Source organism: Hippocampus zosterae, chromosome 3 (assembly GCF_025434085.1).
Source record: "Hippocampus zosterae strain Florida chromosome 3, ASM2543408v3, whole genome shotgun sequence".
Classification (NCBI taxonomy): Eukaryota; Metazoa; Chordata; class Actinopteri; order Syngnathiformes; family Syngnathidae; genus Hippocampus; species Hippocampus zosterae.
Window position 1 is genome coordinate 29,502,505 of NC_067453.1, and position 23,315 is coordinate 29,525,819.

At 48.6% G+C, this 23,315-nt stretch overlaps 1 protein-coding gene across 9 annotated transcripts in view; it reads left to right on the plus strand.

Moving 5' to 3' along the window:
* The window catches only part of LOC127598008 (AP-3 complex subunit beta-2), a 28,068-nt gene that overhangs the window by 2,540 nt on the left and 2,213 nt on the right, over positions 1 to 23,315 (plus strand). The window contains exons 2-27 of one of the 9 annotated variants that reach the window (XM_052061462.1): positions 467 to 1,097; positions 4,120 to 4,195; positions 4,525 to 4,599; positions 4,762 to 4,857; positions 5,330 to 5,490; positions 5,599 to 5,665; positions 6,373 to 6,555; positions 7,309 to 7,503; positions 8,420 to 8,517; positions 8,601 to 8,655; positions 8,741 to 8,812; positions 8,896 to 8,958; positions 9,048 to 9,180; positions 9,348 to 9,634; positions 10,557 to 10,743; positions 10,825 to 10,955; positions 13,599 to 13,646; positions 15,118 to 15,232; positions 15,370 to 15,526; positions 15,597 to 15,759; positions 15,957 to 16,044; positions 16,123 to 16,232; positions 17,411 to 17,639; positions 17,762 to 17,846; positions 21,558 to 21,655; positions 23,057 to 23,195. In XM_052061462.1, the coding sequence (XP_051917422.1) occupies positions 796 to 1,097; positions 4,120 to 4,195; positions 4,525 to 4,599; positions 4,762 to 4,857; positions 5,330 to 5,490; positions 5,599 to 5,665; positions 6,373 to 6,555; positions 7,309 to 7,503; positions 8,420 to 8,517; positions 8,601 to 8,655; positions 8,741 to 8,812; positions 8,896 to 8,958; positions 9,048 to 9,180; positions 9,348 to 9,634; positions 10,557 to 10,743; positions 10,825 to 10,955; positions 13,599 to 13,646; positions 15,118 to 15,232; positions 15,370 to 15,526; positions 15,597 to 15,759; positions 15,957 to 16,044; positions 16,123 to 16,232; positions 17,411 to 17,639; positions 17,762 to 17,846; positions 21,558 to 21,655; positions 23,057 to 23,195 (3,413 nt within the window). In that variant the 5' untranslated portion in view covers positions 467 to 795. Of the gene's footprint in view, positions 1 to 466; positions 1,098 to 4,119; positions 4,196 to 4,524; positions 4,600 to 4,761; positions 4,858 to 5,329; positions 5,491 to 5,598; positions 5,666 to 6,372; positions 6,556 to 7,308; positions 7,504 to 8,419; positions 8,518 to 8,600; positions 8,656 to 8,740; positions 8,813 to 8,895; positions 8,959 to 9,047; positions 9,181 to 9,347; positions 9,635 to 10,556; positions 10,744 to 10,824; positions 10,956 to 12,117; positions 12,178 to 13,598; positions 13,647 to 15,117; positions 15,233 to 15,369; positions 15,527 to 15,596; positions 15,760 to 15,956; positions 16,045 to 16,122; positions 16,233 to 17,410; positions 17,640 to 17,761; positions 17,905 to 21,281; positions 21,535 to 21,557; positions 21,656 to 23,056; positions 23,196 to 23,315 lie in introns of those variants that run through there. The other 8 variants (XM_052061463.1, XM_052061470.1, XM_052061466.1 and 5 more) reach the window with 8 other exon arrangements.

The following is a 23,315-nucleotide window of genomic DNA, read 5'->3' on the forward strand; positions in this document are numbered from 1 at the left end:
TTTAACGGGATCATCGCTAAGGTCTCCATTCAGTGTGCTAGTATATATTCAATAGGTGCAGACTTAATTAAAATGCCTGAAAAATGAATCGTGCCTCCTTTGAAAATTAAGCTTGCAGCTGAAGCCGACTGAGCTTTGGCACATCATCACAGCAGGACTCCTTTTCACCCTGTTTGGGAGGGGGGGGGGGCTGCAGAGAACGCTGCTGAGTCATGTTAGATGAAGAAAACACCAAGTTAATGAGTGAGGGGATTCACGATAAAAAAAAAAGCTGTTGCGGGAGGCAGAGCTGAAGGTAGCGACGTGTTATCATGAGCGCGCTTCTGCATTTGGGGCGCGCGTGCGCTTGTGTGTGCAATGACTGAGCGACAGGGAGAGGCCGGCTCTGCAACAGCGAGCACGTGAACAGCGGGGAGGGGGTCGCCGTGAACTCCACGCCCCTCTGTGACGAGCATCCTTTTTACAGAACGGCTGATGGCAGCTTGGCCAGACGCAGCGGCAGGAGTAGGCGCAGGAGCAGGAATGGAAAGGATCCCCTGGCAATCAGATTCGGATTACCGTGTCCCCGTCACCACGGAGATGTCTTTTTTTCCTTGCAGGAAGTGGAGCACTTCTGGAGAGTCTTGTTGCATCATCCCCGCGTGAGATGTCCACATTGGACTAGAAAATTGTACTTGTGACATTCAAGCTGTTTTGGAAACAACACAAGAGGAGCTACCGGCATCTCTTGCTTCAGCGCTTTAACTGGGGAGGGGGGGTTGCCAAGTTTTTGTGGAAAAAAAAAAAAAACAGAAGATGACCGCCATGCAGAAGCTACTGCAGCTGCCCATAAGCGCGGTAAACATGGTGAAGACTGTGCAGAGTCAGGTGCAGGGCCATGAGGAGGACAAGAGCCCCGTGCTCACCCCCGATGGCGGGCAGCAGACCTGGTACAGCGCCCCGAGGCCCGACGAGTTGCGCCACCTCCGCTCGGGGAGCAGCAGCGGAGGAGGAGGAGGAGGAGGTGGTGGTGGCGATGGAGGAAGAGATCAGGAGGAACGAGCACCACCGGAGGAAGGTGGCGGCGGTAACGGGAGTTCACAAAGTCAACCTTTGCGGTAGGATTGTCGCCACGATCGCAAATGTGCTGGACTATCGATGAGCTTCCAACCTGTGGATAAATTTGGTCATCAATTTGATCTCGATTAATCGATTGTTGGGCTGCTTAAATTAGAGAATGACTACAAGGCTCTCAATATTTTTTTTTTCTTTGCAGACCAATCTTGCAAATCGATGGCTTCTTTTGAGGAGCAACTTCCTAATTTTATGGCGTTTTTTTTGGTCGGGGGGGGGGGGTTGCCAGCTATTTTGCTGTCGCAATTTGCATGTTCTCAGTTAGACTTCTGGGAAAAGTGGACTCCATCATCCAAGCACTTAATTGTGGTGTTAAATACACTAGCTGTGCCAGTTTTAGGTTAGCTTAGCATTTAGCATGTCGTTTCTCGTCATCCCTTCCTGATTCTGATACTCGGAAATGCAGCTCATTCGCCGCCATACAGGCAATAAACACACTCACTTCGGAGCGACTCCTTAGTGTGTTTAGGCGCATTTTATTTAGTTATTTTTAGATGCTTCTGCTCACAAGTTATGATATTTTGGGCAGACGGGAGCTGCTCGGTTCATTAACATCGCGCCCAACTGATCTGTTAGCTTGTTCGTCCCGCATAATAGCCATAACACAATCAGCAAAACAATGCAAGCGAGGTTCTCTCAAGCCTAATTTGAGTATTTTGTAAATTTTGAAACTTTGAATGTTTCATCTGGGTCATGCAAATACATTTACTGGTTTTCTGTGGGGGAAAAAAAAAGTCACAATGTCGTCCCTACTGTCGTGCAAACGTTCCAGGTGGAGAGTGCCTTTTTCTGGTAACCAGAGACCCAGCATGCTGCCTTGGTTAAATAATTCAAACCTATTGGTAGATCCAGACTTCAAGAGGCAAGAAGTTGGTGTCAAATTATTTCCAGCGCTTTGGGAAGAAGAATCGCAACCTCAGTGTAATTTTCTTTCCTATAGTGAGATTGATATGAGCATAACATGTGCATTACCTTTCATGGCCACTTGGAGTCGGACTGATTTAGACCCATTGACTTTCCACTACTCTGCATTGATTTCTCAAGGAGGGTGTTGACAAAGCTTGGTCTGATGACCGGTAATGAGCTGAGGGGATAGAGCAGAATATGTTTGGCTGCATGCGGAGTTGAGTGAGCAAGCCCCTTCTTTGAAGTTAATTGGTGCGAGTTCTTTTTTTGTATTGAGCAGAGAGGGGAGGGGGTGAGCGTTTGAGCAGTTACGCACAGGAGGAGGAGGGAGGGAGCACGACCAGAGTCAAAGCAAAAAATATATGTCACGGATCTGTTCTAAAAATAGCTTATGATTTAGTAAGAAGAACTGAAACGGAAGAAGAATGTTAACATTTATCTATGCATTCGATCCCTGTGGTGTTCTCATCTTTCCAATGATGTCCTGTTAGAATCTCTGGAAATTCCCTTTTTTCATCCAATGTAGGAGATGCCGCCCCGCATGGCCACCCCTTGTGTAGTTTGGCACCACGCTCCGCCAGATGACCCCTGGTTACACAATTTCATGTCCGTATGAGTCTACACGGTTTCCTTCAATGATGACAAGATTCATTTTTCCAGTGATGGAAATGCCGCACTACAACATCACCGGGCCTCCGCCGCAATGTGATGCTCAATTGATGCAATAATCAGCAATGCAATCGCCCCGTCTTCTCCAGCCGGTCTTTTTGGGTGTGAAAATTCGTATGTGAGCCTGCGGTTTTCCTTTGAATAAGAACCTGTTCATCCGTACCGGGCAACAACTATACAAATACCAATCATGGTTGTAAGTTAATTAGTGGGCGCCATTATACAAATGAGCTTTGGCTGTTTGGGCGTTTGTGATGGTCATATTTTCCATCCCCGGATGCCTGCATTTGAAATTCATTTTGCTGCGCATATGGTTACCGTGGAAACTGCTCTGCTATGAATGAGCCTTGTACAGATTTTTGTACAATTTGCACCTCAACACCGTAATTAATGTCTGAATTTTCTTGACATGTCTATCGTGATATGATCGAGTGTCCGGGAAAGTCACTGGATAGAACCTGCACCCCAAAATACTTGAGGAAATCTGCCATTTTGTTTTGAAGTGGCCATTTTCAGGGTTCCTTCAAAGATGGGACTAGCCTGAGAGATTTGGTCTGATTGCGATTAATTTCAAATCAATTACCGTGGTGCCTTGATGTACGAGACACCTGACTCGTGAGTTTTGGATTTACGCGCCATCGTTGAAAAAGAAGCTTCAAGTCGTTTGATGCCACTCTCAAACACTTTACTGTCAACCTAAAAATCAAACAAAGAGAATGTTATGTGTCTTTTAATACAACCAAACATTGTCTTCGGAATGGCTAGCTTAATGCTAACGTATAATTGAAAATGCCACTTGCATGCTAACAGTTAGCATAGCATCAATAGTTGTCGTTTTAGAACCCTTCAAGCTATTAAAGGATATTTCAACACAAACAAGTAGACGGTATAATAAAGTTCACAGGCAGATATTATTTTTCGTTTGTAAAAAAAAAGAATATTAATTTATATTAATATTAACAATTAAATTAACACAACTTCATGATTTGAATAAAAGGTATTGCATTTTAAATAAAATAAATGATATCAATAATAACATTAAATGCAAATAATAATGATAACATAATAATAATAATGCATCCAATTTACATGTATTTGTTTTTCAATTTTAAAAAATACGTTTCAGCACAGTCGGGGCATTGAATTACTTCTTGCAGTCGCAAACGTTGAGAAACACCACCACCAGACAAATGAGCGACACTAAATTGTGAGCAATTTAATATTCTGTCATCGCGTGTGGCGGCGAAGCTTGATGGCTCGCCATAAAACACAAAACGCTCATAAGTCAACTCTAGAGAAGTCAGAGCTTGGGCAAACGCCTGGCGTGCGACCGAGGTGCCGCTCTCAAGAGATTCATCGCTTTGTGGCAAGAGGTAATAACGCTTTGTACTCAGTCTTCCATACAAACTGCGCGTTTTTCTTCCCTCGCAGACACGACGACCTCAAGGAGATGCTGGACAGCAACAAAGACTCTCTGAAGCTGGAGGCCATGAAACGCATCGTGGCAGTGAGTAATCATTTCTTTTTGTGGGATTTGACGACAAACACAGCTTTCAACGGGCACGGGCACGGGAAAACGAGCTGTTTGCTTTGCCGCAGTTAATGTCCCGAAACTTTGAAGACACTCACTGGAAGCGTTTTTAGAGCATAAACTGCGGCGGCAAAGATACGGTCGGCTGTTAAATATTCATCACGCTGCCGCGATCTGCTCGGTGCGTATCCCCGCTGGAGCGCGTTTGTGCAAAGCTTGAGAGTGAAACGATACGCCGTTAAAAGTCCACATTCCCTGCGTGTGAAAATCCTGACTCGGTGCTTTTGTTTTGTGTTGCCCCACAGATGATCGCTCGAGGTAAAAACGCATCAGACCTCTTCCCTGCAGTGGTGAAAAATGTGGCTTGTAAAAATATCGAGGTATGCATCATCCGCTCCTCCTCCTGTGTGGAATTTTTTTTGCAGCAGCTTTGCGCATTAGCATATTTTGCACAATCGCACTTTTCTTCACCTCAGCGTGTTGCTTTTGGCCTTTGCAATGAAAATAATTGCATTTTCTTTTGTCTCCCTTTCTGCTCGCAGGTGAAGAAGCTGGTCTACGTTTACCTCGTGCGCTACGCTGAAGAGCAGCAAGACCTCGCCCTGCTCTCCATCTCCACCTTCCAGCGAGGCTTGAAGGTACAAAACAGGAGCTGGTGCTATTGTTTGGCCATTTATTTGTTTCAGTTTTTTTAAGGACCGCAGGTCCTTAAAAAAGTGCCAATATGTAGTGCATTTTTGTAGTATATTTTTTTTAGTATGTAGTATGATTTTTTTTGTGTGTGTGTATGGGGGGGTGGCTGGATTGTCAAAGTTGTTCTAAACAAAAACGAATAATTCCTGTATTGTCACTCTAATGGTAAAAGAAATACACGAGGGATTTGTCAATGGGAGCTTCGACGTGACAGCTGAAACTGTTAGCTCAGTAAGGGATTTTCTTTTCACCAAAAAATAAAACAAAATGGATTTTAACTAAGAAGAAGACAAGATTAGCATCATAATGCTTGCCTATTTGGTGTCGCTGTCCCCTACAAGATGGCCGCCAGACAATGACTCGATGACCCTCGAAGACTTGCGCACCATCACCCCACATGACTCTTTGCTTCCGTAGGATCCCAACCAACTGATCAGAGCCAGCGCGCTGCGAGTTCTGTCCAGCATCCGAGTCACCATCATCGTTCCCATCATGATGTTGGCCATTAAAGAGGCCGCTTCGGACATGTCTCCGTACGTCCGGAAAACCGCTGCCCATGCCATTCCTAAGCTCTACAGGTGCGCCGCTTCCTCGTGATGGGCCTATTTTAGTTTCCTACTCTGGCAGGAAAATCCGTACGCTTGAGTCCAAATTGTGTCTGTCTATTGATCCTTGTGAATCCTCAGTCTGGATCCAGAACAGAAGGATCAGCTGATTGAAGTCATCGAGAAGCTTCTCGCTGACAAAACCACCGTGAGTGTTTGTGGTTTCTTTTTTTTTTTTTCCTCCCCACTTCATATTTTCTACTCACAAATTGACCCAGCAAAACAAAACGAACAGCAATTAGCGACTGAGCGGCTTCCCCTCGCCATCCCCTTTCACTTAGAGCAGGGGTGTCCAAACTTTTTGCCGAGGGGGCCAGATTTTATGTGGTAAAATGTCGGGGGGCCGACCTTGGCTGACATTCTTTACATTGAACTTTGATTGATTTGAAACATAAAATGTATCACCATGACTTTTCAATAGTCACAAAACCTTTGACTGGAACAACAGGGAAATGAACAAGCAATACACATATCCACAACTGCAAGGATCATTTGAAATATGACATATCAGTCAATATAAACACGGAGTGATGTCTTGTTAACTCGTGAGTGATGCCCTCTAGTGTCTAAATGCTATTACTCATTTAGTGAATGCTATTACTCATTTAGCCACTAGAGGGAAGCAGTACTCTATGAAACATCACTCGCCAGTCTACGAGACCTCAGTCAATGCAACACGTGTTCCATTGCGCCCAACCTGCGGGCCAGACGGCACTGATTTTATGACAGGGGCCGAGGGCTGGATGAAATTCGACCGCGGGCCGGATTTGGCCCCCGGGCCGGACTTTGGACATGCCTGACTTAGAGATAATGGCAAATTTGGCTTTCACTGTACCCCGTTTCACTGTACCACAGCTGGTGGCAGGCAGCGTGGTCATGGCCTTTGAGGAGGTGTGCCCGGAGCGGATCGACTTGATCCACAAGAACTACAGGAAACTGTGCAACCTCCTGATCGACGTGGAGGAGTGGGGTCAAGTGGTCATCATCAACATGCTGACGCGCTACGCCAGGACACAGTTCCTCAACCCCAACATCAATGTGAGTTCACGATTCGCGCCGCTGCTGTAAACCGAACTCTCTTTATTTATTGGCGTGTTATGAGTAGGAGTCTTGTAACTATTTTACTTGGAGATGCTTTCTTTGCATTTTTTGCAAATCTAGAGACGATTTATGCACAACCGGTGTAGTCACGCTACACAAGCTCTGTCAAATTTAAATTTTAGAATATGCCGCAGGCTGCAAAATACCCAACGGCCCCAGAATGCAGTCGTCCCAGATGAATATATGAAACTGTAATTGTGTGTGTGTGTGTGGGGGTGGGGGGGTCATGAAAAGAATTTATTCATTCATTCATTCAGCCCAGTAGCCCAGTGGTTAGCACGTGGGCTTCACAGTGCAGAGGTACCGGGTTCGATTCCAGCTCCGGCCTCCCTGTGTGGAGTTTGCGTGTTCTCCCCGGGCCTGCGTGGGTTTTCTCCGGGTGCTCCGGTTTCCTCCCACATTCCAAAAACATGCGTGGCAGGCTGATTGAACACTCTAAATTGTCCCTAGGTGTGAGTGTGAGTGCGAATGGTTGTTAGTTTCTGTGTGCCCTGCGATTGGCTGGCAACCGATTCAGGGTGTCCCCCGCCTACTGCCCGAAGACAGCTGGGATAGGCTCCAGCACCCCCACGAGCCTAGTGAGGATCAAGCGGCTCGGAAGATGAAAAGAATTTAATTCAATCCAAATTGTCCCCGGCTGTAACCAACCTTCATCAGTTTTCTCTCTTCCATTTTTTTTTTCCCACATAGGAGTCACTACTGGAGGAGGGCGGGAGCGGCGACAAGGCCTTCTACGGCTCCGATGGCAATGACGAAGACGAGGAGGACAAGGAGAAGAAGGCCGAGGCCGCCGCCCTAGCCAAGCGGAAACCTTACGTGATGGATCCCGACCACCGGCTGCTGCTGAGAAACACTAAGCCGCTCCTGCAGAGTCGCAACGCAGCTGTTAGTAAACGGATTTTGTGTCAAATTTTTAGCTGGCAACATATTTGGTGGCCAAATATTTCCACTTTTTTCTTCTAACATCTTACATCAAATATTGCTGACCTTCTAAAAAGAAAACAGCTCGCACAAATCCATCCATCAATCCATCCATCCATTTTTAAATCCGCTTACCCTCACGAGGGCCGCGGGAATGCCGAAGCCTAACTAGCAGTCTTCGATCAGTTAGGCGGGGGACACCCTGAACTGGTTGCCAGCCAATCGCAGGTGCCCAAATTCATCCATCCATCCATCCATCCATCCATCATCTACCGCTTATCCGGGGCCGGGTCGCGGGGGCAACAGCTTTAGCAGGGAAGCCCAAACTTCCCTCTCCCCAGCCACTTCTTCCAGCTCTCCCCGGGGGATCCCGAGGCGTTCCCAGGCCAGCTGGGTGACATAGTCTCTCCAGCGTGTCCTGGGTCTTCCTCGGGGTCTCCTCCCGGTGGGACATGCCCGGAACACCTCACCGGGGAGGCGCTCAGGAGGCATCCGAATCAGATGCCCAAGCCACCTCATCTGGCTCCTCTCGATGTGGAGGAGAAGCGGCTCGACTCGGAGCCCCTCCCGGATGACCGAGCTTCTTACCTTATCTCTAAGGGAGAGCCCGGACACCCTGCGGAGAAAACTGGTGCCCAAATTCAATGGACTTAAATTGACCACCTTCTCTAACTCTTCCAGCAACTCAAAAAAAAAGTAATGAGTTAAATTCCGGAATAGTTTACACAACATGTTGAGTAACACAAGGAAGGAGCCCAATGGTGGTAACATTTTATTGATTTTTATTTCTCTGATTAAATCACGACCGGCAGACCACAATTGTGGGTTTTTTTTTGTTTTTAAGATGCTCGAGTGTTCCATTTGCATCTCTCTACTACAGGTGGTGATGGCCGTGGCTCAGCTCTACTTCCATCTCGCTCCCAAAGCGGAGGTCGGCGTGATCGCCAAGGCTCTGGTGCGTCTTCTGCGGAGTCACAGGTGAGCTCGAACACGTTTGACACCGGCACGATTTCTCTTTTTTTTTTTCTCCACCTTTCAACCCGCGTTGGCTTTTATTCCAGTGAAGTCCAGTATGTTGTTCTTCAAAACGTGGCCACTATGACCATCAAAAGAAGGGTGAGTCACACAGTGACAATTTGGATGTCTGCTTATGAACGAATGTGAAAATTACAATTTTCTCTCCCTGTGTTCTTTCTCCAAGGGGATGTTTGAACCTTACCTGAAGAGTTTCTATATCCGCTCCACAGACCCGACACAGATAAAAATCCTGAAGGTTATTTTTGCATTCATATATATTTTTTTTAACCTTCAAAAGTTGCTCATGTATATATATATATATATATTTTTTTTTTGCAGCTGGAGGTTCTCACCAATCTTGCCAATGAGACAAACATCTCCACGATTCTTCGAGAGTTTCAGGTACAAACTTTTTAGCCCATTTGAAAAGCTCAACATCAACAACAACAAAAAATGCGCGGGTGTTTTTCTCGCCCTCGCCCCCCCGGCAGACATACATCAAAAGCGTGGATAAAGACTTTGTGGCCGCCACCATCCAAGCCATCGGCCGCTGCGCCACCAACATCGGAGAAGTGCGGGACACGTGTCTGAACGGCCTGGTGCAGCTGCTCTCCAACAGAGACGGTGAGTCCAGTATGTTGAACTTGGATCCACCAGGCGCACTTCTTCATCGCTTATCTTTTTACTTCTTACAAATACTGCCCCCTGGTGTTCAGACCGGGACACCAAATATTACAACATTTCGGTAAAACGAGTAGCGCGCCTTATCGACGCGTGTCTCGCGTCGGCAGAGTTGGTGGTGGCTGAGTCGGTGGTGGTGATCAAGAAGCTGCTGCAGATGCAGCCCGAGAAGCACAGCGACATCATCAAACACATGGCCAAACTGACGGACAACATCCAAGTGCCGATGGCGCGGGCCAGCATCCTGTGGCTGATCGGGGAATATTGCGAGCACGTGCCTAAGATTGCCCCGGATGTCCTGAGGAAGATGGCCAAGTCCTTCACCAACGAGGAGGACATTGTCAAGCTGCAGATACTCAACCTGGCCGCCAAGCTCTACCTCACCAACTCCAAACAGGTACAGTAACTACCACAGGCATTAAAAGGTGAATACACTGGAATGTGTATCTTAGTTTGAATCTTAGTGTCGTTTAAATATGAATTCTCTCGAGGCGATCGTGAATTTCTTTTTACTAACCTTGTTTTGGAATGAGCCCACCTTTTCGATCCACCAGGTGGACTTCTTCATCGCTTATCTTTTTTACTTCTTACAAATAGTGCCCCCTGGTGTTCAGACTGGGACACCAAATATTACAACATTTCGGTAAAATGATCGTGGGCAGAATATGCAGTTGGATGTTAAAGTGGGTCATAAGTTGCGACTCTAAAAAAAAGTATAAAATATGTTTTTCTATATTTATCAACAATATTTGGTTGCGGGCGGCCCGGTAGTCCAGCGGTTAGCACGTCGGCTTCACAGTGCAGAGGTACCGGGTTCGATTCCAGCTCCGGCCTCCCTGTGTGGAGTTTGCATGTTCTCCCCGGGCCTGCGTGGGTTTTCTCCGGGTGCTCCGGTTTCCTCCCACATTCCAAAAAACATGCATGGCAGACTGATTGAACACTTAAAATTGTCCCTCGGTGTGAGTGTGAGTGCAAATGGTTGTTCGTCTCTGTGTGCCCTGCGATTGGCTGGCAACCGATTCAGGGTGTCCCCCGCCTACTGCCCGAAGACGGCTAGGATAGGCTCCAGCACCCCCAGCGACCCTAGTGAGGATCAAGCAGTACGGAAGATGAATGAATATTTGGTTGCAAGATGATCAAGCATCGGTACGCAGAAGGCACATAATTAACCTGTGTATCCACATTTCATGACACATTTTTGGTTGTTTTGCCATGTTTTTTTTTTCTCATGTGAAATATGTTTCTTGGCTCCATAACACTGATGTAGACAATTACAGTCTAGACATTTAGCCTTTTCACCTCATGCCTGCCTGCCACAGACCAAGCTGTTGACGCAGTATGTCCTCAACCTGGCCAAGTACGACCAGAACTACGACATCCGCGATCGGGCGCGCTTCATCCGCCAGCTCATCGTGCCCACCGAGAAGAGCGCAGCCCTCAGCAAATACGCCAAGAAACTCTTCCTGGCCCTCAAGCCTGCGCCTGTCCTGGAATCTCCGTTTAAAGGTACCGGGGGGCAGGTCCAGAGAACCAAGGGTGAAGACGCTCTCTATTTGGACCTCATTCACTTTCGCCCCCTTTGTGTAGACCGAGACCACTTCCAGCTGGGCTCGCTGTCCCACCTGCTGAACGCCAAAGCCGGCGGCTACCAGGAGTTGCCCGACTGGCCGGAAGCCGCCCCAGACCCGTCCGTTCGCAACGTGGAGGTGAAGGAGTCTGTGCGTGCAGTGGCATTCAGTAACACACACAGTCAGGAGGGGAGCGAGTGTGGCTCCTGCTTTGGAGCCAACGACATCACATAATAATGGTGGCGCTCATCCGTTCACTCCCTCGTCACCTCGTACGTTTCCGGTTATGGACTTGATTCGCTCTCTGCAGCAGCTCACTCGCTCCCCCGCCTGCTTTCTTGTCACCCATTTTTCAGCCAATAGTACATGGCCTACTTCTTTCAAGTAAACACCATTTGACGTGTGACATATTTTCATGTACATTGGATCCTCCAAAGTTGGGCATATTGTTCAAACCCTCCCCCACCACCCCCAAAAAAATACCCTCAACATTTTTGACAACAAAATAGCATTGAGCAGAATTGCTTGATCCCTCATGATTTCTTATTTCATTCCCCATTGACATTGCTGCTATCGCCGGTGTGCATAATAGCCACTAGGTGGCAGTATAATGCATTTATAATAAAGGGAGCCCACTCACGGCCCACGGATTACTTTTTGATGGTGGCCAATGTAGCATATGATTGGTCATTTGTGATTGACGGTTATTAATTGCATTGCTCCTATCGAATCTATCGAACCGATTCGAATGAACAGGTTCAATATCAGGCTTCCGCACAGCTTGTTGATGATCTGATCATTTGAAGCAGGTGTGTTGCAACAGAGGGACTGGGAAAACATGCAGGATAGCGGCCCCCCGGGACCTGAGTTTGACACCCCTGGTGTAAAGTTTTCCCATCTCGATTTGTCCATGTGCCATTGGTTCCTCATAAACGCTAACTTGTCCGAAAATCCAAACTTGAGCGCCACTTCTTGACGTCAAAATCAGGGGGCAATCCACATAACGCCACGGCCCCTCTTGATTTTGATTTGAAGGGGGGGGGGGGTGATCAAGTTTTGGTTCATTTTATGTTTGCTGTTAACCAATTTTATCGCCGACTTGTGATGCAGATCTCAAGATGAGGGAGGGCGGCGCTGTGCCATGATTGGTTGCGGGGAATCCATTGAAAAGCATTCCCCACTTTTGGTTCAAGATTTTCTTAAAATGGCAGTCGTCTGCTCTAAATTCTGAAAAGGGGGCAGGGTGGGGGGGGGGCTCACATTCTCCAAAAGCGAGGACCCGTCCTAAAAGGTTCTCCCACCTCATCCGCAGATAGAGGAAGTCATAACTACTGGCGAGGGGAGAATCGGCCTGCTGGGAGACTGGCGAGAGGTTGGCTGGCTGTGGGCGTGCGTTGATTGTTTTGCCTTTTTTTTCCCCTTTTGTTCCTTTTACTCGCTTTTCACTCATGATGGACTTTCATTAGCGGAATTACGAATTGGCAAAAGACACAAAGGAGCACGCCGAGCCCCATTAGGCGATCCAGCCAAGGTCTAATTTGGCTTGGAAGTTTCTCAATGCGTTTTTGCAAACAAACTATTGTATTAAATAACCTTTTCACCATTTTCAAATGTATTCACATGCATCTGTAATTAATATTAGACAAAAGTCAAGAAGTGCAGATCACACAAGAGTCCCGGTTGAATCTAAATGCAGGGTTAGGAAGTCGATAGACCCCTTTCAATATTTCCTCCTACCTCGTTTTGCATGACATGTGTGAGGTGACTTTGGAGTTTCGTCCGAGTGGAGTGATGTGATTTTTCTGTCCCGGCTTGTGACGTCTTTCCCCCCTTGGCTCCTTTCCAAACATTGTTGGTCTTATTGTCATGTGAGATGCACACAGCGCACTCACTTGAATGAATCAAGCGCTTTTGCAGGTCCCCTTCTTGAATTTGAACAATTTGATCCGAGGTGGTTCATGGCTCATTTCTCAACCTAATTTGTCAATTGCTTAATTTCATTTACATTTTGTTGGTGTGTGTGTGTGTGGATTATTATTATTTTTTTACTCCATTGAAACCTCTTCGATCCGTGGCCGTTTAATACCACAGCCGCGCGTCGGAAATGATTAGCATGCAGTCAAAAGTAACTATTGAACAAGTACAAAATAAGCTGTAATTTTTTTTTCCATTAAAACAAAATTACAAATGCAGTTTGAAAAAATTTTTTTAGAGATATATTTCATTTATTTATTTTACGTTGATTAAAATGCGTTCCAGCAAATAAATTAAACTTTGATTTCATTGTTATTTTGTTTAAAATTAAATTGTTTTGGGCACGGGCCAGAGTCAATATCTTTAGAATATAAATGTGCGGTAGTAGTACGGTCCAAATTGCCTGAAATAAATGAAATAAATGGATACTGGAAGAAAAAAAAATGTTGAGTGCAATCGCGGTCCAATTCCATCTGTCAAATCTAGCGATGTGTCACCAAAGACGATCATTGATTTCGGGGGCGGACCGTGGTCAACCCTGCCGATATCTCATCTCGTGTGTGTGTTTTCCCAACTTTCGAGGTTCCAATGTCTGCTTTTATTGTTAGGTGGGCCCACGAGCGTGACATTTGTGCTTCATTTTTGCCTCCGTGTTTAACTGTTGTCGCAATTTCCCCCTTCTAGATCCAGAAACGTTCCTGTGCTTTACGTCCTGATGTGTTTTTTTTTTTATTATTATTTTAATTTTGTTCTCTCAAATCTGCCCCCATCTCACTTCCATCCCCCATCTTTCTTTTCTCCTTTTCCCTTGCCCCTCAGTCCTGCCAGGTATTTTCGCTGCTCGAGCGAGTCACAACGTTGACCAGCGTGAGTCAGTTAGCACCCTCTCGAAGCATTGTAGCGGCTTTTCGATGCCCCTCCACCATCCTTCCCTCGCTTCCCCCCGCGCCTTCGCCTGATGTGGTCGCTGTTCTGTGCTTCTAGCTCTCTGCCCACCTTAAAACAAAACACAGCCCACCCTCACCCCCCTCCTCCCATCCTCTTTCCTCAGTGTCTACCATTAGAGAAGTGATTCTTTTGGAGAGGCACTCTTTGGAAGAAGCTTCCAGTGTGTTTAGCTGGCTGTTAGCGGTTAGCAGATTGACTCAAATATCAATGATGGCAATGCCAACGTTGGTATTGATACAAGCGTCATGAGATGGATGATTAAGCTGCTGAGAATTAGAGTGGGATAGAATTTGTCTTGGTGCTTGAGGATGAAAAGAAACACGCTGGAATGAGGGAAGGTATATCCCTAACTGTTACTTAAAGATTCGTTTGCATCCTGTTGTCAGAACCATTACCTAATGAAATGAAAGCCTAAAGGCCATCAGGACAAAAAGTTGCTACGTAATTTAAATCTAACCTCTGTCAATCACCGTTCAAGTTACTGAAATAATATACTCTGAATGGGCGATGCAAACAGCGAGATTCTTTCTTTGAGATGCTTACGTGCCCCTCTCGGCATAAAACATGCAGTTAGAAGTGGCAACGTAAGATGGCTGCCCTCTGGCTTCAGTCAGGAGCTCATTCCATTGGCGCAGTGTTATGCTGAGGAATCAGGAAATGAGCCAAGTGGAGGCAATGTCGCCATCTTTATGTCAAAATTGGAACTAAATTCTGGTTTACACCAGCCTCAAAATGAGGTCTTTTCGCTATTCATTCCTGCATTTAACTTGGAAACGAAAGAAACGAAGTGAGCCCACTCGATTTCTCAGTGACCCAATCGATGTTTAGTGAGTTGAACGTATTTTAGTAATTGTTTCTTTTTTTCCCAAAACGTTCTTGGAGGGGAGACATTTTGTATATTTTCACGTTTCCTGAACACACATTCTAGTTTTAAATATTGTACACCATGATTTTGTAAGAAAAAGTGACAACAAGTGAGAATTGTTTTTGTTTGTTTGTTTGTTTTTTTTAACCTTTGAAAATGTCACATTAATTCTGATTGCTCACACTCACGGTAGTTTCCTCATACGATGTGAGTCCCTCCCCGAATACATCACTTCTCTAAATGGAACTGCTACTTGGGTTTAAAAAAAAAGAAAAAAGAAAAGAAATGAAAGCCATGAAGCCATCACCTGGTGCTTGCATCCATCTTGACAAACACTCCGAGTTGACCTTTGTCGCCCGACTTGACAGGCGGGGCAGGGTGGCTTCATCTGTCTGCATCGCGCCCCAGGCCGAGGCTTCCTTGCCGTTGTCAGCCCGCGTCGCTCGCTGCTTCCGTCTTGGTGGGGGTGGGGGGAAGCTTCTGTTGCGCCAGCCTGATGCTTATTCCCACTCTTGGGCTCCGCAGGTGCCCGAATGGACCAAGTGCAGCAGCCGAGAGAAGAGGAAGGAGAAAAAAGTCGAAAAGCCCTTCTACTCCGATTCTGAGGGCGAGTCTGGGCCAACCGAGTCTGCTGACAGCGGTAAGCTCAGGCGGACTCCCAACGCGATCACCTCAAAATCGACGTCGCCTGTACATTCTCAATCGGCAGATCCGTTCGTTTGCCTGTCGTATCCGTGAGGTGATGCGCTGGACTGACTTTGACTGCCTGCCCCATAGAGTCCTACTCCTCCAGCGGCTCCGACAGCGCCAGCGCGAGCGCCGAAAGCGGCTCGGGATCCCAGAGCGAAGAAAGCGAAGACGCTTCCGACTCGGAGGATGAGGAGGACAAAAAAAAGAAGAAAGAATTCAAGAAGCTGGCGCAAGGAAGCGAAAGGTGAGATTGCACTTTTGCTTTTGTGTCTTGATACCCGAAATCCGATTTTTCTGCCTTGAATTTGCACCAGTGAGCAAAGCAGCGAGGGCGACGAGAGGAAGCGCGCGAGGAAGAGCAAACAACAGAAGAGCCAATCGGAGTCGGAGACGGACGAAGACGAGGAGAGCGATTCCGAAAACAGCCAATCTGAATCTGAAGACTCCGAGTCGGAGGTGGATGTCAAAAACAAGAAGGTAACCGACACATGTTGGGATCATCAAAGGAAATATTCCAACGTGCATCGGTTCACCAAATTTGAATTGAAATTAGGAGTTAAGCAGCAAAGTTCACCTGATTTCTTGTCATGTCAGGGGGCGGCCATTTTTGGACAGGAAGTGGCAATATGATACAACTTTGGTCTAGTAACCTCAAAATCGTTGCTTTCTTGCAGGCGGTGCAATCAAAAGCTCCCTCCAAGCCCGTCATAAGAGAGACCAAGAAAGAAAAGAAAGAAATGTCCTTGCTGGACCTCGACGACTGTGAGTTTGTTTGGAACGAAGTTCCATAGCTATGTGCGAGTAACCGCACGTGACATTTTTTTGTTTCTCACTCCTCAGTCGAACCCGCCCCATCGCCTCAAGTCACGCCCGTTAACTCCTTCCTGTCCAGCAGTCTCGTGACCGACCTGGAGGGCTTGTCGTTGTCCGACTCGGTTCTCTCACCCGCGGTAAGGGCGCGCTTTCATCCTGGCTAGCATGCCATCTGTTCTCAATGAAATGTGTAGTTGAGATAAAATCATTAGTGGTTGGGAATCACTGGTTAGGGATCAATAGTTCTGATTAGGGCTCATTTGGCCAAATTGACGAGTAGCTGTCCATCAAAGTCATGGAAAGTCACTCAAAATTGAAACCAGCTTCCGGCGGACATGTGGTTATCGCGCGTCGACCTCACATCGCTGAGATACCGGGTTCGATTCCAGCTGCGGCCTTCCTCTGTGGAGTTTGCACGTTCCCCCTTGTGCCTGCGTGGGTTTTCTTCGGGTGCTCCGGTTTCCTCCCACATTCCCAAAACATGCATTGAACAGATTTTCCCGAGGTGTTGGTGTGAGCGCGGATGGTTGTTCTTCTCTATGTGCCCTGCGATTGGCTGGCAAACGGTTAGGGCAGGCATGTCCAAAGTCCGGCCCGGGGGCCAAATCCGGCCCGCGGTCAAATTTCATCCGGCCCTCGGCCCCTGTCATAAAATCAGTGCCGTCTGGCCCGCAGGTTGGGAGCAATGGAACACGTGTTGCATTAACTGAGGTCTCGTAGACTGGTGAGTGATGTTTCATAGAGTACTGCTTCCCTCTAGTGGCTAAATGAGTAATAGCATTCACTAAATGAGTAATAGCATTTAGACACTAGAGGGCATCACTCACGAGTTAACAAGACATCACTCCGTGTTTATATTGACTGATATGTCATATTTCAAATGAACCAAAAGAAATTCTTACGATTGTTGAAATTCAAATAAAAATGGAAACGTGAAACAGACTGGCTTACTAAAATTTGCTGAACAATATTGTTGTTCAATGTAAAGAATGTCAGCCAAGGTCGGCCCCCCAACATTTTACCACATAAAATCTGGCCCCCTTGGCAAAATGTTTGGACACCCCTGGGTTAGGGTGTCCCCCGCTTACTGCCCGAAGACGGCTGGGAAAGGCAACAGCGCCCCCTGCGACTCTTGTGAGGATAAACCCGATCAAAAAATGGATGGATGGATGGATGGCCAACTTCCTGTTTAATTTCAAGTCCTGGTCCTTGAGACAGCCCGCCATCAACGACAGTAGATTTTTTTTTTTTACCTTTTGGTACCAAGTCCGACAACGTTCCTGCGGCTCATGTCCGACCATTCTTTTGCCGACAGGCCATCTCGCCGTCCGGCACGCAGAAGTGCTACGAGCTGCTGCACCGCATCTCTGGCGAGGGCCTGTCGGTGGAGTACCGCTTCAGCCGCCAGCCCTTCGGCCCCGACGCCAACATGGTGGCGGTGCAGATGCATTTTGCCAACAGCGCCGCCACGGATGCCAAGAACCTGCACATGGAGGACGTCAAGCTGCAGTCTGGCATGAGGGTCATGAACTTCCCGGAAATCGGTGAGTGAAGACACAAAATTGGAGCGAGGTAGGGGGGGAAGAATGTACTTGAGTTAGAGCGATGGATGGATACTTCCCAACTCCGCCGTCCACTGACTGGTTTTCCCACTTCCTGTCCGCAGAGCTGCTGCCTGCGGGTGAGACGACCACCGCTGTGATGGGCATCGATTTCTGCGACTCCACGCAAGCGGCAAACTTCCAGCTGTGGTATGACGAATTGGGCCTGATTTACTTTCAAGGAGTGCACATGCAAAACAATACGCAGGTCATTCTCCATCCATCCATCCATCATCTACCGCTTATCCGGGGCCGGGTCGCGGGGGCAACAGCTTTAGCAGGGAAGCCCAGACTTCCCTCTCCCTAGCTACTTCTTCCAGCTCTCCCCGGGGGATTCCGAGGCGTTCCCAAGCCAGCTGGGTGACGTAGTCTCTCCAGCGTGTCCTGGGTCTTCCTTGGGGTCTCCTCCCGGTGGGACATGCCCGGAACACCTCACCAGGGAGGCGCTCAGGAGGCATCCGAATCAGATGCCCAAGCCACCTCATCTGGCTCCTCTCGATGTGGAGGAGAAGCGGCTCGACTCTGAGCCCCTCCCGGATGACCGAGCTCCTCACCTTATCTCTAAGGGAGAGCCCGGACACCCTGCGGAGAAAACTCATTTCGGCTGCTTGTATCCGGGATCTCGTTCTTTCGGTCACGACCCATAGCTCGTGGCCATAGATGAGGGTTGGGACGTAGATCGACCGGTAAATTGAGAGCTTCGCCCTTTGGCTCAGCTCCTTCTTCACCACGACAGACCGATACAACGTCCGCATCACAGCAGACGCTGCACCGATCCGCCTGTCGATCTCTCGCTCCCTCCTGCCCTCACTCGTGAACAAGACCCCAAGATACTTAAACTCCTCCACTTGGGGTAATATCTCCTCCCCGACCCGGAGGGGGCAATCAACCCTTTTCCGACTGAGGACCATGGTTTCAGATTTGGAGGTGCTGATTTTCATCCCAACCGCTTCACACTCGGCTGCGAAACGCTCCAGTGAGAGTTGTAGAGCCCCGTTTGAAGGAGCCAACAGCACCACATCATCTGCAAAAAGCAGGGATGTAATACTGAGGCCCCCAAAACAGACTCCCTCAACGCTTCGGCTGCGCCTAGAAATTCTGTCCATAAAGGTTATGAACAGAATCGGCGACAAAGGGCAGCCTTGGCGGAGTCCTACCCCCACTGGAAACGGTTCCGACTTACTGCCGGCAATGCGAACCAAACTCTGACATCGGTGGTATAGTGACCGAACAGCCCGTATCAGGGGGTTCGGTACGCCATATCCACGAAGCACCCCCCACAGAACTCCCCGAGGGACACGGTCAAACGCCTTCTCCAAGTCCACAAAACACATGTAGACTGGTTGGGCGAATTCCCACATACCCTCAAGGACCCTGCTAAGGGTGTAGAGCTGGTCCACTGTTCCACGGCCGGGACGAAAACCACACTGCTCCTCCTCAATCTGAGGCTCGACTTCCTGACGGACCCTCCTCTCCAGCACCCCTGAATAGACCTTACCAGGGAGGCTGAGGAGTGTGATCCCTCTGTAGTTGGAACACACCCTCCGGTCCCCCTTTTTAAAAAGAGGGACTACCACCCCGGTCTGCCAATCCAGAGGCACTCTCCCTGTTGACCACGCAATGTTGTAGAGGCGTGTCAACCAGGACAGCCCCACAACATCCAGAGCCTTGAGGAACTCCGGGCGGATCTCATCCACCCCTGGGGCCTTGCCACCGAGGAGCTTTTTAACCACATCGGTGACTTCAACCACAGAGATAGGAGAGCCCACCTCAGAGTCCCCAGGCTCTGCTTCCTCAAAGGAAGGCGTGTTGGTGGAGTTGAGGAGGTCTTCGAAGTACTCTGCCCACCGGTTCACAACGTCCCGAGTCGAAGTCAGCAGCGCCCCATCCCCACTGTACACAGTGTTAGTGGTGCACTGCTTCCCCCTCCTGAGACGTCGGATGGTGGACCAGAATTTCCTCGAAGCCGTCCGGAAGTCGGCTTCCATGGCCTCACCGAACTCTTCCCACGCTCGGGTTTTTGCCTCGGCGACCACCGAAGCCGCGGTCCGCTTGGCCAGTCGATACCCGTCAGCTGCCTCTGGGGTCCCACAGGCCATAAAGGCTCGATAGGACTCCTTCTTCAGCTTGACGGCATCCCTTACTGCTGGTGTCCACCAGCGAGTACGAGGATTGCCGCCACGACAGGCACCAACCACCTTACGGCCACAACTCAGATTGGCCGCCTCAACAATAGAGGCACGGAACATGGTCCACTCGGACTCAATGTCCCCCGTCTCCCCCGGAACATGGGAAAAGCTCTGTCGGAGGTGGGAGTTGAAACTCCTTCTGACAGGGGATTCCGCCAGACGCTCCCAACAAACCCTCACTATACGTTTGGGTCTGCCAGGACGGACCGGCATCTTCCCCCACCATCGGAGCCTACTCACCACCAGGTGGTGATCAGTTGACAGCTCCGCCCCTCTCTTCACCCGAGTGTCCAGAACATGCGGCCGCAAATCCGATGATACAACTACAAAGTCGATCATCGAACTGCGGCCTAGGGTGTCCTGGTGCCAAGTGCACATATGGACACCCTTATGTTTGAACAAGGTGTTCGTTATGGACAATCCGTGGCGAGCACAGAAGTCCAATAACAAAACACCACTCGGGTTTTGATCGGGGGGGGCCGTTCCTCCCAATCACGCCCCTCCAGGTATCACTGTCATTGCCCACGTGAGCATTGAAGTCCCCCAGCAGAACAATGGAGTCCCCAGCAGGAGTACTCTCCAGCACACCCTCCAAGGACTCCAAAAAGGGTGGGTATGCTGAGCTGCTGTTTGGTGCATATGCACAAACAACAGTCAGGACCCGTCCACCCACCCGAAGGCGGAGGGAGGCAACCCTCTCGTCTACCGGTGTGAACCCCAATGTACAGGCACTGAGCCGGGGGGCAATGAGTATGCCCACACCTGCTCTGCGCCTCTCACCGTGAGCAACTCCAGAGTGGAAGAGAGTCCAACCCCTCTCGAGAGAACTGGTACCAGAACCCAGGCTGTGTGTGGAGGCAAGTCCGACTATATCCAGTCGGAAATTCTCTGCCTCACACACCAGCTCGGGCTCCTTCCCTGCCAGAGAGGTGACATTCCATGTCCCAAGAGCTAGCTTCTGCAGCCGAGGATCGGACCGCCAGGGTCCCCGCCTTTGGCTGCCGCCCAGCTCACATTGCACCCGACCCCTTTGGCCCCTCTCATGGGTGGTGAGCCCATGGGAAGGGGGACCCACGTTGCCTCTTCGGGCTGTGCCCGGCCGGGCCCCATGGGTGTAAGCCCGGCCACCAGGCGCCTGCCAACGAGCCCCACCTCCAGGCCTGGCTCCAGAGGGGGGCCCCGGTGACCCGCGTCCGGGCAAGGGAAACCTAGATCCATTTATTTTTGTCGTCATTGGGGTCTTTTGAGCCGTGCTTTGTCTGGCCCCTCACCTAGAACCTGTTTGCCATGGGTGACCCTGCCAGGGGCATAAAGCCCCAGACAACTTAGCTTCTAGGATCATTGGGACACACAAACCCCTCCACCACGGTAAGGTGACGACTCACGGAGGGGGCAGGTCATTCTGCGAGGAGTAAATGGTAACAAACATTCACTCAGCATGACTTTGATTTGTTCTTGATTTTACTGCTTGGTGCTTTCTACCGCCTTTATTACCGTGCCCAAGTATAAATGACTATTCTGTACAGTGCTATTCTTCCTTTAAAAAAATGTTACACGGATACTGAAACATATTATTAGCATTTCCATTCCTTCCAATGGGCAAAATTGATTTGCGATAAGAGTGATGATCTGAGTTACAAGCGCGGTGTCTGTTTTTTTTTTCCCCCCCCAGTACTCACAGCAGGAAGTTTTTCGTGTCCATCCAGCCGCCGGTCGGAGAGCTGATGAAACCGGTTTTCATGACCGAGAACGAGTTTAAAAAGGAACAAGGTGAATAACGACACGATGACCGTTGGCATTAAATGAACCAGAAAATGTCTGCCGTCCAACCTCCAAGGTCGAAACGTCCCTTAACTCATTCACTCCCAAAGACGTATTTAGACGTCTTTTCATGTCTGGCCAGCCATTTTCAGACCCTTTTCAAGTACAGTCTGAAAAGACATCTAAATACGTCTATGGGAGTGAATGAGTTAAGTGACACACTTTGGACAACAACCGATCTGGCTAGACATGAACGAAGGTTGGAGGCGTTTAAGTTTTAAGAAAGATTTTGAGCCCGCGGCCAATTAATTGACCTTTAGCGTGACGCTGCACTAACGTGTCGCTCAACATGCTCCTCAATTCCGTGTGCCGTTCCCAAAAGAGGCGCTCTCGCAGCGTCTAGGTGAGTTGCCTTCCACGTCCTGCCCTTGCTCCCCCCCTCCTGAAAATTCCCCCACCTAAGACCACTCACACCCTTCACCGTTTCTACTGTGTGTATCTACCGCCCCTCATCAGCAGCAAGTTGCGGGGGCTTGTCATCAGAGTGGACCCAGACTTATTTTTTTGCACTTAACATCATTAGTTACTCACATAAGATTCCTTTCGTAGTGTCTGATTTGGCTATTGATAAGTTGGTTAGTGAGGATTTTAATAAAATTTTGAGTGAGTTAAGTCAATTTCATGTTAATGCCAAATAGTGAGCATCGTATGTCATGAGTGAAAAAGGACCACTTTTGTCATGACGATTTTGTCTTTACAAATCTACTTCTGACATTAAATTGTGACAGGAGTTCATTTTTTTCTCTTTATTTAAAAAAAGACATAAATGTAACCAATTCCGTATGAAATGATGCGAAACAAGGAAACATTTGGGGGGGCTTTTGGGGTTTAAGAATCAACTTCAATTACTGCTCATTTCATTTGAAATGAATGATAAACTGATGCGGAATTTGAGGAAAGACAGAAAAATTGGACAAATGACATTGCGTGATGTTGAAAAGTCGCTTCCTCGCAGACTATCTTGGTCCAGCCGACTTCTTCTTCTTCTGATGAGGGGCTGAAGCGAACACTTTGTGGGTGCTCATCACAGGACCCCCAACCTGCTGCCCCCAGCACCAACTCGAAGGAAATGACTATCAGCCACTTTGTGTCCCCCCTCACTTCCCCCGCCCCACCTTTGTCTGCTCATTAGATTGGAAAGACCCTTTTGGCAATGTTTCCAAACCGTAAGTGCCAGAGGCTACTTCCGGAGGTAGAGCACCTCAATCCTCAACCATTGACTTGAAATGAAAACACGGACAAAAACTTGCCGTACCGCCGGAAGTACCCCCAAAAGATCGTTAGTTGGCACCGCGTTGACGTCTGGTGTTAGACGTATAAAGCCGACACGGCGCTCCTGTGCCGAAACAGGTCAGCTCATGGGCATGAATGAGATCACAGAAAAGCTGACGCTGGATGCGAAGTGCCGGAACGAGCACGCCATCGTCCAGAGGGTGTCGGCCACCGCCAACCTCAGCAGAGTGCCCTGCGGCTCAGACAAGGAGTGCAGGTAAGGGAGGGCAAGAAGAACACCGTACAGTGGTACCTCTACTTACGAAATTAATTGTTTCCGGAAGTTATTTTTGTAAGTAGTGATGCATTTTCCATGTAAATGCCCGTTTCCTAATCC